The sequence below is a fragment of the Melozone crissalis genome, unplaced genomic scaffold (genome assembly GCF_028551555.1).
Source record: "Melozone crissalis strain CALT ecotype California unplaced genomic scaffold, PUWL_Pcris_2 ptg000036l_1, whole genome shotgun sequence".
NCBI lineage: Eukaryota > Metazoa > Chordata > Aves > Passeriformes > Passerellidae > Melozone > Melozone crissalis.
This window is the reverse complement of record NW_026535814.1, coordinates 5,221,980-5,237,730: the sequence shown is the minus strand read 5'-3', so window position 1 is coordinate 5,237,730 and position 15,751 is coordinate 5,221,980. Positions and strand designations below refer to the sequence as shown.

General features: G+C 37.5%; 1 protein-coding gene across 1 annotated transcript; it reads left to right on the top strand.

Moving 5' to 3' along the window:
- The first annotated feature begins 609 nt into the window (after positions 1-609).
- ANXA1 (annexin A1) lies at positions 610-13,094 on the top strand. Its single transcript, XM_054283460.1, has 12 exons — positions 610-684; positions 2,884-2,977; positions 3,761-3,855; positions 4,570-4,683; positions 5,270-5,360; positions 6,319-6,398; positions 7,335-7,391; positions 8,710-8,803; positions 9,276-9,371; positions 10,361-10,419; positions 11,311-11,433; positions 12,818-13,094. Exons 1-12 carry the CDS (start codon positions 619-621, stop codon positions 12,875-12,877), a joined length of 1,029 nt encoding a protein of 342 aa, XP_054139435.1. The 5' UTR covers positions 610-618; the 3' UTR covers positions 12,878-13,094.
- Positions 13,095-15,751: the final 2,657 nt, after the last annotated feature.

Sequence of the window (15,751 nt, the reverse complement as noted above, 5' to 3'; positions counted from 1 at the left end):
ATTTTTATTTCCTCTTCTTAAATCAATAATGATTTATTATTATTATGTAGAAATTGTAGAAAATATGTTAAAAAAAGCAATGTATATATAACTATCCAGATTTACTCATCTTCCTTAGAAAATGTCTAGTCAAAGAAATTACATGAAAGTATATTAACAAGGAATTTCTTTTTCCCTAACATAATACACAAGAACTCCAACGTCTGTAAATGATGAGACAAGAACCCTTGCTTACCAGTGAATTTCAAAATGATCAAACTAAATGGGCATAGATGATAGATTAACTAACTGGTTTCTAGTAACTTCCCTTTGTAAGTAAGTGCTAATGCTAGTGTATTACCATAAGCACATACATAGTACTACGGCTGTTCTTATCTAAAACTTCTGAAAGTAGCTGGGAATGTAGGGGTGAGCCGGCAGCTGTGGAGCATCACATCACTCATGAAACATCAAAGTTACCTGCCTCCAATAGCACAGGCCAGTTACCCTGTGGGACATTAACCACGACCGGTCATTGTGCTAGAGAAGTGATTTTGAGGGTAGGAAATCTTGAGTTGCACTGATGCTGAAAATGATGAAAAATTGTTTGATGCATCTCTTCCCAGAAACTCTGTCAACATGGCTATGGTATCAGAATTTCTGAAGCAGGCATGGTTCATTGACAACCAGGAGCAGGAATGTATTGTAAGTATTATCATCTTTCATACATGCAAATGGAGGGAAAACAATGGCAAAACTCCAGCAGATTAGAACCGGAACCTAATTTTATTGCAGTGTTTAGCCAAAGGTAACCATATAATATAAGAAGTTTGCTACAGGATGAAAAATTGCTCTTACTTGCACCTCTCAGTCCAGTTATCAATTCCTCAGCAGAGCTAGTTAGTGTGATTAAACTGTAATTCCCAGTCACTGACTGACTCAGATCAGCCTCTTTAATGTACTAATCTGATGCTGAGTTGTGTGAACGTGTATGAACGTGTCCAGGTAATGTATGTGAAAAAAACAGGGATTCTTTGACTGAGGTCTAGGAAGACATGAGTTGGAACCCAGGAATGAAAAGGAGGAAGTCACTAGTATTTATCCTAGCTTTCATATCATATGTCATGCTCATGGTGGAACAAGCCACAACATGAAATAAAAAACCTCAATGAGTATGGTTATACATTAGAAGGGAGCGATAGGTTGTGAGGAGTGAAGAGTTACTGTGCTAGGATGATATGGAGAATCTTTGTAATAATGAGGTGGAGATATGAAATGAAAGCAAAGGTAAAGCAGTATGTTGTGAAATCACACAAGTTCCCAAAAAAACTTAAAATTGAAAACAAAATTGTAAAATTGTAAAATCTAGGGTAAATTTCAGTAAACAAAATTTTTTCTGCTCTAGGCCCTTGTAGATTTTGTAATTTTGACTCCATAACATTTTGTGCACCAACCTTTGGCTCCACCGTCCTATTCCAATTCCATTCCCAGGGTCCTGAGTCATTCTTGGCTACAGTGGTTACAGAGACTTTTGTATTGCTGGTAGATAAGTTTGCCATGGAAACCAGCATACAAAGGTTAGCCTGCAAGATTGAGAAACAGGCAGTGAGACAGTCCCACTCCTTTGTTGACTTAGCAGACAAGATACAATGATCTCTTGAAAAGTATGCTGGAGACTAAAGATGCCCAGATTTAAATAAGAGATTTAAATATGACGTTTAAGTATCTCTACGCTAGAGATTTAAGTATGCAGCCTGTCTGCTCTCTTACAACTCCTAGTGAGACAATTGTGTAGGGAGATGAGCATTTAATCATCAGACGCTAGAAGTGTACAAAATTCAATGCAAACTGTTGTATGTAAAATATGTACTCATAAAACCTTGCCCTTTCTTTTGGAGTATTTTATTTTAATTGCAAAGGATTAAAGAACTTGAAATAGTTTTTGAAACAAGAGAAAGACTATAGGAGATTCTGAATCATCTAGCTAAACTTGTGGTGTCTTCTAATAAGAAACCTCATTGCATATCACAACAATAGGAATTTTCTATAAATCTTTCATCCAAGAATCTTTGAGCATTTTATAATTCTGTAATAGTAGTTAATCAGCTAATAGTAGTTAAATCAGTTACTTAGTGCTGTTGAGGTGAGTGCTGTATGAGTTATTTAGTGCTGTTAGTCCTACCTGTAACTTGATGTGTCACGTTGCTGATATAGGACAAGCCAAATGATCTGATGTACAGTTCCCAGAGATCTTCACACATTGACTAGGGAGTGCCCATGTAGGAGCAGATTCACCAAAATCAGCTAGTGGACAATGTTTTGCAAAGGCTGTGACTTATGTCCAAAGTTTCAAAGAGGCTGGGCGAGAGGTCTCCACTTCCTTGTAGGGTTAGGCTTGGACACTTCCCCGAGATCTTGAATGCAAGAAATGTTTGAAAGCTTAGATATGAATCAGCTGAGGACACCTGCAATGTGACAACACAGTCAGTTTGCATAAGATAAGCAAAGAAAATAGCACTTTACTGGAAGTGCCTGTAGAATTTAATTTTGTGTTTAGAGCCTTTAAAATTTGAGCATAATTTCCTAATTATGATAGTTAATTATTTTCCTATGAAATCCAACTTACACTAAGATATAGATGTTCAGGTACCTAAACCAATTTATGAAGTACTTTTTTGTTTAATATGAGAGCTGTGAAAGGAATAGATCCAATGCATGTCCATTATTGAACCTGTTCAATTACCTGTAGCTACAAAACTGTATGCTCCCTGATGATAAAGGGCAATCCCAAATGCGTAGTTTATTTGGGCATTCAAAACTGCTTCTAGGCAAAAATATTCTTTGGTAAGAGCAATATTTATCTTGTTTATGTTTTAAATTTTACTTTTTATTTTCCATCTGCAGAAGAGCTCAAAAGGTATCCGTGGAGTACAGACATACCCAAATTTTGATCCATCAGCTGATGTTGTTGCTTTGGACAGAGCTATTACTGTAAAAGGTAAGAGGAGTAAATATTTAACTTACTACATTAGGACTCTTCCTTAGAAAATTTTGAGAATAGCACTGAATAAAATATGGGAGCAAGAGGCAGTGACAAGTGGGAGAGGTGCCTCTACTTTTAAAAGCTTGGAAATACATTAAATTATGCCACTTGGTGAAGAGTCTCAACTCTTTGATAGCCTGACTTTGTATTATGTTTTCAGACCTTAATGCTATATTAAAGTTCTTGAATATGTTGAAGGAAGGATTGAAAAAATGTAAATTCTAGGGAAGGAAATAATATTGCAACATACCATACTAATACTTTTTGGCTTGATTTCCATAGAATTCCTGCAAGAGGCAGTGATTATGCTGATAATATATTGTATACTTCTGTTACACATCTCTCTTTTAATGAGAACCACATTTGGTGCTTTGTGCTTCCAAAGATTTTTCAGTTTGACTTACTGAGATTAAAGGAGAATGTCATCTAATTTGCCTTTCAATGTGGGTTCTGTTTGTTTGGGGTTTTTTAGGGTTTTTTCAGTTTAGTTGAAGATCTACACTCAGAACACTCTAAGACTTCTTGTATGAAATTTCTGTGTCCTACATGGATCTATTTATTTGGTTTCTTAGCTACACAACTAATCTTGTTAGTTTGTAGACAATAACAACTTTTCCTTTTGTTGAATTTTGAGTTTGTCAAGAAATCAAAATATGAAATAAAGCAGATAAAATAATTTAACTGGCTTAATGATGTATATATTTTCAATATATTGGAATTTTGTTTGTTTATTTAAAGGTGTGGATGAAGCAACCATTATTGACATCTTGACTAAGAGAACAAATGCTCAGCGACAGCAGATCAAAGCTGCCTATCAGCAGGCTAAAGGAAAGGTAAAGTATATCAAACCAAGCTTAATTTTCACTCAGATTATCAAAGTTTCTTCTGGCTCAAATGGTATAGATGAGCAAAGACAGAATACTGAGTAGAATAGGAGAATTGTAGGACCGTAACACTCTTCCACAAACCTACCAATGCTGCTACAGAGAGGGGCTTCTAGTGATTTTAGAACAGTTTTGGATAGACAGTAGAATAAACCAGATTTTAATTTTTTTTCACCCCACTTAAATTTAGGTCAAATTAGAATATAGCCTTTACCTTCAGAACTTGTGGTTTTGTTTAGGGTGATATTACATATGTTCACTTCAAACTTTATGCCATAAACAATGAGTTCAAATGTTACACAAACAAACAACTCAGCCATAATTGTAAGAGTAATATGACATTATCTTCTCTGAAGAACGAGCAGCCTGTTTTGAGAGTCTTCTTCTGATGCTGTAAATATTTCAATGCAGTTGAACTGCAATGTGTGAAAGCACTCCAGAATACTTACTGAAAAACCCTGCCTGACACTTTAATTAATGTAAAGTGTCAAATGTGACAAATTTGAAACTTGAAGTAGGGCTTCATAATTCTTTCTGTTATATATAGGAATGATGTAGACTTAGATTGATCAGAGGCCAGACTAATGTTTGGACTGCGACTGAACAGCAGCTACACTTCCACCATTCATTAACTTGGTGTCTTTCTTATTCTTCCTGAAACAGAGTCTAGAAGAGGCTTTGAAAAAAGCTCTGAAAGGCCATCTAGAAGATGTTGCTGTGGCTTTGCTGAAAACTCCAGCTCAATTTGATGCTGAAGAATTAAGAGCCTCTATGAAGGTAAGGCAAAATCTTCAGAGAAGAACTTTCCTAGAGAACATTTGTACTGATCAAGGCCTGTAAATAACACTGGACATAGATTTCAAGATTTGTGTATTATCTTTATTTTAACTTCATTTTGTTAAATAAAATTTTTGTATTGGCAACTCAGTTTATGAGAACAGGACCCAGTAATCCCTGCTGAATTTCAGAGTTAGAGGAGATTCGTTTGGGAGAATGAACTCCTTCTTGCCTTCTGAAAACTGATTGTTAATGGGAGCCATAGCACTTACATTAGTGTTTACATAGGAGAAAGAAAAAAGGGAAGGAGGTATTTTCTCTTCATAGATTTTACATTCTTATATTTCATGTGCACTGTTTGATCCTTTTAGCACTTCCTTTTGACACCAGTGTATTGAATGTGATAAAAATTTAATTCTAAAAGAGCTGAAATTACACAATATAGAAGCACAACCTGTTTAATTTTTATTTCTCATTCCATGTGGTGTCTTCAAAGCCAAGCCAATGATTTTCATCTTATTTCTGTTACAAATTTTAAGTTTGTTCTATTGAATAACATCTCTAAATCTTCAATCACTTTTATCAGGGGCTTGGAACTGATGAAGATACCTTAATTGAGATTCTGGCCTCAAGAAACAACCAAGAAATCAGAGAAGCCAGCAGATACTACAAAGAAGGTAATTCAGAGCAAGAAAGAAGTATTAAGAAGCAAGAAAGAAGTTATACCATTGTATAACCCTACAGCAGACACATTGGATTCACAACCTCTCTTAGTATGAGGAGCTGAGAACAAAATGGGAGGCAAATGAAGCTTCACAAAAATTTGACAGGGCTGCTGTGAGGGAGATCAGGGTGACTTTTGCTGAACTATGTCAATCCCAATAGTGAAGGAAAGGATACATGACCACTGCTGGGATTGTGGTGGTCTCATGGATTGTGGAGTCATACATTCAGATGTTTTCTTGGATGCATGCGAAGACAAGCTGCTTTTCTTCACCTGTAACTAAACCTTGGCTGATATTTTAAGATAAAAGCATAGGCTTGAAAAACAAATCTTACTGAGTCAGCAACACAGACGTGTTAGCAGTAGGAGCAGCCAGTGAACTGCAGGGGGAAGTCACTTGAAGGAATTACTACAATGTAATGTGGTGTCTCTATGTATTGTCTAATTGAATCCTGTTTTCTGAGATTATGAGGTAACTTTTACCAAGACGTTTCTTCTTAGATGCCTGTATTAAAAGCTTGATTTTTTGGGTGAGTTTTGTGTTTGAGTTCAATGCTAATAAGAGCAGCCAGAAGTAAGGATGAAAAAGAAAAAGGCTCAAAACAAGGTTTGTGTATTTTACAAGCAGAAACCCGAGACAGTGCTACCCACAAGACCTTAGAGAAGGACACTTGTCAGCACATTTTAGGTTTAACCTCCAGTTTCAAGCACATCTCAGGATTTAAAGGATATATTTTAAATAAACTCCTTTACTTGAAACCAAATTAAAAGAAAACCATATTTCTAGTGGGCATTTTAAAGTGGGAAAATTAAGAAAATACTGAAGAAGATCATAGAGTGGTTTGATGGGACCTTTAAGGATTATGTAGTCAACTTAGTTGATAACTTCAAAACAAACTATTTGATTGCAGTGCTGAAGAGAGATCTGACACAAGACATCATCTCTGACACATCTGGAGACTTTCAAAAGGCTTTGGTTGCTCTAGCCAAGGTATGCTATGCTTAAGCATTTTGAGTGACAATATCTATAATCAAAAATCAATGTTCTCAAGACTACTTTAGAGAGATGTGTAATGAATAAAGATTTAGGCAAAATTTATTTATTTATGTTGCTTTTTTAAACTCTCAAATCTTAGACCGTTAGAAACTGTCCTTAAACAAAATATAATGAGATTTTATCTCAAATGCCTTTTAAAAACTTTATTGTAAAACAATATTTCTTTTTAATCAGTTATGCTTTTAAGACTTTTTTGTGTTATATTTAAGCACTAGAAAAAATAACAGGCACACTGTCAGGTCAATTGACTAGAAAAAGAATATATTTTTAAAATTAGAGAAATAAAGTTCTTTTCTTTCTTGTTAATGAATATTCTGGTAGTTAGATAATGGGACAAGGGCAGGGAGTTAACAAGTAGACAAAGTATTTCGTATATTTGCATTCAAAAGTAGATGAGTTCAAACACTGGATCTTCCCAATTAAAAAACCCTTTTAAAATGAATAAATATTTGATTTTTGAGTGTACGTATAAGAATCTTGTACTTGCATACAGGATGATTTTTTGATACATCCATGTGCATGGTTTGGACTTCCAGTTTTAAATTTCAAATCAACTTGAAAGGAGTCTATTGAATGATCATCAGGGACCAGGTCACAGGTTTGAAGCCTGTAGTTTTATGTCAAGAAACAAATACTTCCTGTGGATTTTTAGGCAGGAATAAAGGAATAAGTCACTGATGTCTGTAGAAGTATGTTCTCTAATTACAAATAAAACAATTTTATTCACAGGATGATTCACGTAACAGCACCTATTTCCAGTTATGTATTGGATTATGTACGAGAGTGGTGCTGCAGAAGTCTCAAATGTTGAGCTTTAGTGAACTGAATGATTGTGAATACCAGTGAAATTTTATTTATTTCTTTATGTAGGGTGACCGATGTGAAAACCCTCACGTGAATGATGAGCTTGCTGACAATGATGCCAGGGTATGGTCATTGGCACTTTGCAGAACTCCTTCTGACTTCTTGAGATTCCTCTGGCTGTCTGAACCCTCTGCATTGCAGTCCTGACAGATTTCAATGTCATACAGCAATCATTTCTGAGGAGATAGTATTTTACAAAATTCATGAAAGTTAATTATATGATGGAAATTAGATCTTCACCCTTATATCTAGCTTCAGAAACATTTCTGCAGGACCTCGTCTAGTTCATGAAAAGCATGGACACGATTTGGAGTTCAAGTCAACAGGTGGGGGAATCAGACCCAGTCTTGCTTCTGTACAAAAGAGTTCTTGAATCAAGGAACAAGGGTGTGCTCATCTATATTCAGATCAGCTACCATACACTGGCCATTGTGAACTCCACAGTATGCTAGATAGTGGTATTGCTTTTTAGTGATGGATGTTTCAAGATTATTGGTAAACCTCACAGTCATTTCTCAATAATTCTGAAATAAGCATCTGATCTTTTTCTTACTTCTTCCAAATTAGCGGGACTATCTTTGCTAAAACCTTGATAAAACTCAGCAGTCCTTGCTGAGCTTTCACCAACAAAATGTTACATCACAGTTACAATTTAAGTTTAGATGACTTCAAATTGATTTTTTTAAAAAACCCAGCCAAGAAAAGGCCATTGAGAAATATTGCTTTAATTCCTGTTACATAAAGAGTTTAGTTCTGTCATGAGCCCTGGTTACGAAAGTAAATTAATACTTTTCCTAAGTTCAAAAGTTCATCACTGGTTTTTTTGATGCAGAGTGTTAAATCTTCATGCTGTGTGGAGGTCTTTTATTTTTAGCCTTAGAGAGGTTTGAGGAGGTGAGGAAAATGGAGGATACTGATGTGGTTTTTACTTTCCTGGAAGTAAAAGTGACTCCTGGAAAGATGAGGAAGTACTTAGTAGATAGGTTTCTCCTACATATTGCACCAGATAGTTGCAGAGATAATTTAGTCAGTCTTATGAAATCCTACCAGTCCTGAGGCTTTCGTGCAGACTGCTGTCACAAGTGAAAAATAGCTTCGTTCAAGAATGTAGTACACCCAGGAGAGCTAGATGATGGTCGTAAAATGTCTGAAAATATGTTTTCATATTGTTGCATAGTGTTCTCTAGATACTATTAAGACATAAGTGAAGTATGAAGTGTTATTTGACAGAGCTGGAGTTAGTCTGAGGTAGAGTTTTGATCTGGATTGGATCAAGGGCCAGTGTTCATTACTAACAAGCAATGGCCCTCAAAATACAGTATTCCTGTTTGACTTTTACTATTTCAATATTGACCTTGTGACCTTTCTTTCTTTATGACAGGCCTTGTATGAAGCAGGAGAGAAAAGGAAAGGAACAGATATTGGTGTGTTTGTAACTGTTCTTACTACGAGAAGCTACCCGCATCTTCGAAGGGGTAAGTTGAACAAAGCTCCATGCTTCTCTGGGATGATTTTTGAACATTGTCTCGTCATGAATTCAGAGAAGATGCAGATTATCCAGACATTGAAGTATGCCTGCAGACTAAGGGTGTGGTTGGCAGCCTAGCTGTTCTTTCAGTAGCAGAGATGAGCAATATCATTTAGGCTATTAAAAAATCTGAAGTCTCAGTTGGGTTGTGATCACAGTGCCAAGCAATGGCAGCTCCCCAAAATGGTCTTGCTTCTTAGCCAGTTTCCCCTATACTACCAAAGTCCTATTTCCTACCAAAGTCCCATTCCGTATGCCGACTCCATCAGCAGTACCTGGCGTGCAGTTACACTGCTCTTTACACTGTGCTGTCTGAGGAAAGTGAGAAGGATGACCCACAAACAGCCCTCTGCTGCAGCAGTGAGGACAGAATAGGGCAGAGACAGAGCAGGGAGAACACTGTTCTTTCCATTATTTAGTCTTTCAGAAGTACTCCAAATACAGCAAGCATGACATGAACAAGGTACTGGATTTGGAGCTGAAAGGTGATATTGAGAATTGCCTCACTGCCCTTGGTAAGTGGTTCTGCACATTGAAACCTACTGTATGTTCTGACTAAACCTTTTATTTTTGCCATAATTGCTCTGATCAGAAACTGTTCTGTACTTACCCTGCTTCACTGAGCTGGCTAAATAATACCTTGTAAAGTCTAATCTAGTCTTGGTGATTTCATTGACACACCTAAAATAAGTTGAAGTTGATGGATGAGTAGAAATACCTCTCCCAATATTTGGAAGGGTCTTTCAATGGGAATAGATGAGCTATTCAACATAGGAATAGCTTTAAAAGAAACCTGTATGCCAAAAATGCTGTCAAAACAGGTACAGTTTGTATCAAAAATCCAATAGTTTTAAACCCGTCTTCAACCAAAGCCACTCTTCTCTAAGTTTCATGTTGCAAGAATACTTATAATACTGGTTATTAAGAACATTAAAAAACATTCCTTCAGTGGTTTTGTTCAAGCAAATGTTCATACAAAATTAGTGATTGTTGTTCATGAACAGTAAGGTAAGGAAGGGACTCCCTCTTACCAGTGGATCAGGGATGTGATTGGGAACCAGGCCCTCATCTTGTTCTTAGCTTTTGTATCACAGTCAAATATACTTTGGATAAAAGAATAATTTTCATCAGATTGCTCTTAGTATCAAAATTAAACTACAGCTTGGTTTACAGAATATCAGATTTCAACTTCCAGCTCTGGTATAAGAGGCATAAATGTTTTCACATTTTTTTTCTTGGAAATTGCAACACCCTTATTAATTTTAGGGCAGTAAACTAGGGAGAAATGTGTTGTTTTTATGGTAATTATTCTCCCCTGACTGAATTGCTTTCTGAGTAAACAGAGGAAAGGATCTTACTGTCCTCATACATTATGAAGAAAAGTAATAAAGAAGTACATAAATAGGGTATGTGGGTAGGAAAAATGAGAGGGTTTTGAAAGTGTTTTATTATACTTTTATTACATGTATAGCAGAAGTGACTTTGTCTCATTGCTTCATTACAGTCAAGTGTGCCACAAGCAAGCCAGCTTTCTTTGCAGAAAAACTCCATTTGGCAATGAAGGTAATCTAAATAAAGATGATCTCTTTGTAAACATGAGGTGCTTTATAAGCTGAAAAATAAAAAGTTAGCTAGAGGTCTCTAGGCCCTTTGTTGTAGAAAAAGTTGTAGAAAAAGACTGCAGAGGGAAATTCAGAGTATTTCTCTCGCTCCTTTTATTCCTTCCTTTGAAACTGGAGACTTTCTGTTGGAGGAGTTGTCTGTTTGCTGTCATATGCTCAGGAGGGTATCTGTCCATCCACACATATCTTTTACTGTTACAGGGACAGGAAGCAGACTGGAACCCTTCTTACGAAACAACAATTATAGTGAAAAGGGAAAAGGAGAGCAGTTATAGATCTTAGCAGGAACCTTGTGGAAGGCTAATCTATAATGAGAAATTCATGATCCTTCTGGCAAGTTTGGAGCCCATGTTAGTGAGGCAGCTGATGATCATGAAACAGTCCAGTATGTAGGTATTGTCATAACTCCTGTGACTTGGTTAGGAGCCATATGGGAAAAATTAAGTGAAACATGACGAAAATGCAGATCACTGCTCTATTAAAAGAGTAATTTAAAAAGGCAGTAAAGTCTAGGCTGTCCCTAATGTCGAGCAAGCACAGTGAAGGACATGTCGGTTTTTAGGAAACAGCTAAAGAAATGTCTAAAAATACTAAAAACCGTAAAAACAACAGGGTGGAGGTAGCCTGTCAGGCGTGTTTTGTGCTCATAGGGCAGATATGAGACCTCCCTGTTACAAGAGATACTAAAGGAAAAGGAAAGGGGTATGTTCATCTATAAAGAAGTCTGATGGATTAACCTAAGGAACTTGGTCAAAAAGTGTTTCAGTGATAAAAGTAGCATAATTCTTTTCCCTCCTTTTCCTCCCCTGTTGTTCTTTGTTTGTTTTAACAGGGTTCTGGGACCCGGCACAAAGACCTCATCAGAATCATGGTTTCACGCCATGAGGTGGATTTGAATGAGATCAAAGGCTATTACAAGAGTCTGTATGGCATCTCCCTCCGCCAGGCCATCATGGTAGGTGTTCTCCCTCGTAACACGTGAAACACAAAGCAGCCAGATGATTTTTGAAGTCCAGGAAAGATCTGTTAACTTTGCTGCTCCTCAGTCACCAGTTTGTCCTGCACAGCTCGTTGTAGACAAATACCTTACATTTCCAATGGCCCACAGGCTGGGAGACTAATTGCTTTTCCAGGTCAAAGTCGTTGTTGAAAGAGCTGTGGAATTAGTAGTGATACATGTCTCAGGATATCACCTTACAGTAGAATCCAAGAGCTGAAAGGAGAGTACAATATCCCCAAATTCTTGTCCTTGGCAGGACAGTGGAGATGATTGCCATGACAGCTCTAAGGGAGGTATTTGGCACAACTGGATATTGGCTTTTAACATTTGGGTACTCCAGCAAATGAATTTTTAATTTTATTAACATGTATTTGGCCTGTTTCCCCTATGACCTAAGTAAATGAGTTAAACTAACAGAAATATTTTGTTAAAAGGGACTGACCACCCAATGTATTTTCCAGAAAATTCAAGTGGTGAGGGACTTGAAGAAAGCTAAACTGGCAAAGCATCTTTGTGGAGAGTAGTAGACATTACTGAAAAAAAAAAAAAGAAAAAGATGTCTTGATTGGAGTAGCAACATACTCCCTACATGTATGAAAATGTCTTTTGGATTTTTGTTGATGTCAGCTACTTTTTCAGTTAGGCCCTGTAGGTCACTTCAAATCTTCCTTGAGCATGTGTGTTACCTGTAATTTGGTATGTAATTACACCACCTCATCATGTTCTAAAGTGGTGATTGCATCCAAATGTCTTGAGGCATAGCTTGGTTACACTTTTCATATACCTCTGAAAACTACATTAAAATTAGAGAAAACAAGAAGTGCATGTAATAATTACACTGCATACTTAATGCATATTATCCATTTTTACCAAGTTGAACAAGCAATCCCATGATGAGCAGAGTATCACTGCTCTGTTGGCCTTTGTTTGAGATGCTCCTAGACACAATGTGTATAAACAGTGTTTTAATATTAATGAGCATTAGACACCACTGATTAAGAAAGAAAGTTTCCCTTTATTTAGAGTAAAAGCTTAGATAAAACTCTTCTGTGCATCTCTTCCTCACTTATGCCACTAAACCTCTCAACATTTTTACTAGCCTCGTCTACCTGTGCTCCACTCTGGAAATGCATGTATTTATTTCTAGATCATACTAATAACTTCAGTGATGGTGCTTGGTTCCAGCTCAGTCTGTGGCTAACTTGTGTTTTATCAAGGGATTAATTTATATAGATGGAGCACTGATATTTGATCAATGTATATTGAATGTTAATTGAAATTTATTTTACTTGAGACCATTATTCTAACAATTGTCGGGTTTTCATGCTTAAATTTACAGGATGAACTCAAAGGGGATTATGAAACCATCCTGGTGGCTTTATGTGGAAGTGATAACTAAGTTTCATGTCTCTGAAATGCACTCAAGCCCAGTTGCTGAAAATCTTTATATTTGCATGTCTACGTAAAACACAGGCTTTACACACAGAGGTTTCTGTGGAATGGCACTTAGTACATACATATTATGTTGAAAACCTGTAATCCAGAATGTTTTTTTTCAATATCCTTGCTCTGCACAGCATCATTATTTCTGGTTGCCATTATTTATCCTATGTGAAAGAATGTCCCTAAGTTTCTATTCACATGATTACTTATGAAAATGGTAAAGTTTTCATATATGCTAAGCAAATAAACTTTTAAAAATAAAATTAATCCATGCGTAACTTTGTATATTCTTTGCTGCTATTCTGCATTTAATCTCAAGTTGTGTGAGTGCAGTGTGTGTAAGGGGGAAAATCACTAAACAGCTTAATCAAAAAATAATGTAGTAATATCAAATACAGCTCTGATCTGCATAAGATTTCTTTTTGGCAGAGTGCAGCAGGGTTTCAGCCGAAATGTGTCCTTTGTGAGAGCCCAGCCTAACTATTCAACTTGAAAATGGGAATGAGGGAGCGTGTAGAATTTTAATTTAGAGTAAAGGAGAAGATAAAGTTAAATATGCTAGTAGTATGAAAACAGTTGTTACCTGATTACAGGGGCATTGCCAGACAACAGAGGAAATGTTTGTGCATTTGAAGCACTTCTACTTTTAAGGCATTTCACTATTTTTTAAAGTATGTATGCATCTTAGTCAGGGGTAATTGCATTTTGTTTGTAGTCTATTTTTGTCTACTTCTAAAATGCAAATGCTGATTGTTTTGGAAAGGACAGATTGGTTTGTGTAGTGGTGTATCAAGGAGAAATCACAGTTTTACTGCATGTGAGCTCAGTCCCCTTCGATGTTCACTCTTGTCTGAGAGGCGTAAGTTTCTGTACAGTTAGGGAACTTCTTCCTTAAACATTTGAAAAAACAGAAGTTACTTAAAAAATTCCATTCATATGGCTCCTTCATATTGCTGTTTCACAACTGTTTTAAATGTTGTGATCTATTTATTGCCATGGAAAATTGCAGCCCTTTATTATAGTCTGGAAACTTTCATACTGCAAAAAATAGGACTGAGGTTAAAGCTTGTGAAACAGAGCACCATCTATTTCACTGCCAAAAGGCCCTGTGATGCTCTGAGTAGAAATGAGAGGTGCTTCTAAATGAAAAACAAAACAAAAAAACCCCAAAGAATTTTAGATATGCTGACATAAATGGAAGGGTAATTTCCTGGCATCAAGAAGGACAGTCCTTGTCTTAAAGAGCTATACTGCAAAGTAAAGGGGAGAGACAGAATTAAATGGACCAACACAAATAATCTTAATTTTCAATGAAAATTAATAACAGCATCAGTGATGAAATATAAGTAAAAGTCTACAAATGTGTCATGGTTTGACACTGGTACAATGCCAGTGCCCCCATGAGAATACCCTCTCCCTGGTGTCTGCTGTGAGATGTGTCCAGGAATAAGCAAAGCAGGCCCCCACTTAGAAATAAAGAAAACTTTATTAACTAACCTACAACTATATGCAAAAAGAAACACATAGAAAGAATGAAAACCTTCCAAAAACATTTCCTCCTCCCCCCACCAAATTTCCAATACATCCATCCCTCAGATCACCAACTCAGGGTCCATCACCACCCTTCAGACAATCAATTCTCAGTTCATCAAGAGGAGAGGAGTCCTTCTTGTGCCAGAAGCTTCCCCAGCAAACACAGTTGAAACCTCGTGTGTTTCCATATCACTCGTGGCACCGCCCGGAGATCATCTGCCATCGTGACCTCTTCCTTCCATGTCCAGTGCTCTCACCACTACACATGGACCAGAGCTGCTCCTAGGGTTTTCCTTTTAAGGATGCTTTGTCCCATTCCAAAAAGAGCACAGTCTCTCACCTTTGGGACATCTGTCTTCCCAAATTTCACCCTCTGGGGCTGAGGGGTCTCAAAAACAGAGATCTTCTTCTTCCACTGAAGATCGAGGGCACCACCACCCTCCTCCCCCGTTGTCTCTGCTCATGCACTCTTCCACATAACATCACTGCACTCTCTTGGCTCCAAGCCATTGCCTGCCCCTAAATGCAGTCTCTGTGTCACTGGAAAAAATGGTTCCGTCCATGGCTATACAAGAAAAGTCCAGCCAAAGGCCACTCCATCACCTCCTCCCACCCAAGATGCTTCTCCACTTCTGTCGTGGCCCATTTCCTCTTATCTCATCTCTGTCTCTCTTCTCGTTTAGCTCCAGGAGGATCAGCATTTGTAAGGTTTCCATCATCCAAGAAAAGGGTTAAAAATCTCAGGCTCTGCCTGTCCAGAGCTCCCACACTCCGGACACCTTCTCACCGCACCTCCCACCGCCCCTTCTCCTTTTCGGCCGGCCATGCTATCAAATTTCAAGGTGGCACTGGCACAGACACCATCGCGCTCCCTCTCTCTGTCTCTCTATCTCTCCCTGGAGGTGGCTGCACAGCCGCTGGGCTGGGCAGGGGTGAGCTCTTCCCCGCCGGAACCCAAGAGAAAGTTTTCCTGAGAGTTCTCTGCTTTTAACCCCTGTGTTCTCAGAGGCGTATCCATGTCCTCAATGGCCACAACAGGTGCCAATATTCAAATCTGAGCACCTATTGGTGACCACAGCATTCCAGAAAACTCACTTCCTCTCAAACCATGACAATATGCTAGCTCTTGTCAGATGGTCATTAAGATGGATTACCACAGAAGACTAGTAATCAAAGGTTGTTTTGATTTTTTTTGTCCCTATCTTTTTGCATCAAAGGAGAAAATGTCACATAAAATCACTGCAAGTCAGTTTTAATGAGTCCCTAAGGACACCATTCAGAAGCGTGCTTCTCTCTG

What these genes read in the sequence shown, in the direction of transcription:
- ANXA1 (XM_054283460.1), top strand. Translation starts at nt 619, where the DNA reads ATGGCTATGGTATCAGAATTTCTGAAGCAGGCATGGTTCATTGACAAC. An exon ending in GAATTGCCTCACTGCCCTTG is followed by an intron (nt 9,372 to 10,360) that starts GTAAGTGGTTCT and finishes GCTTCATTACAG; the next exon opens with TCAAGTGTGCCACAAGCAAG. An exon ending in AACTCCATTTGGCAATGAAG is followed by an intron (nt 10,420 to 11,310) that starts GTAATCTAAATA and finishes TTGTTTTAACAG; the next exon opens with GGTTCTGGGACCCGGCACAA.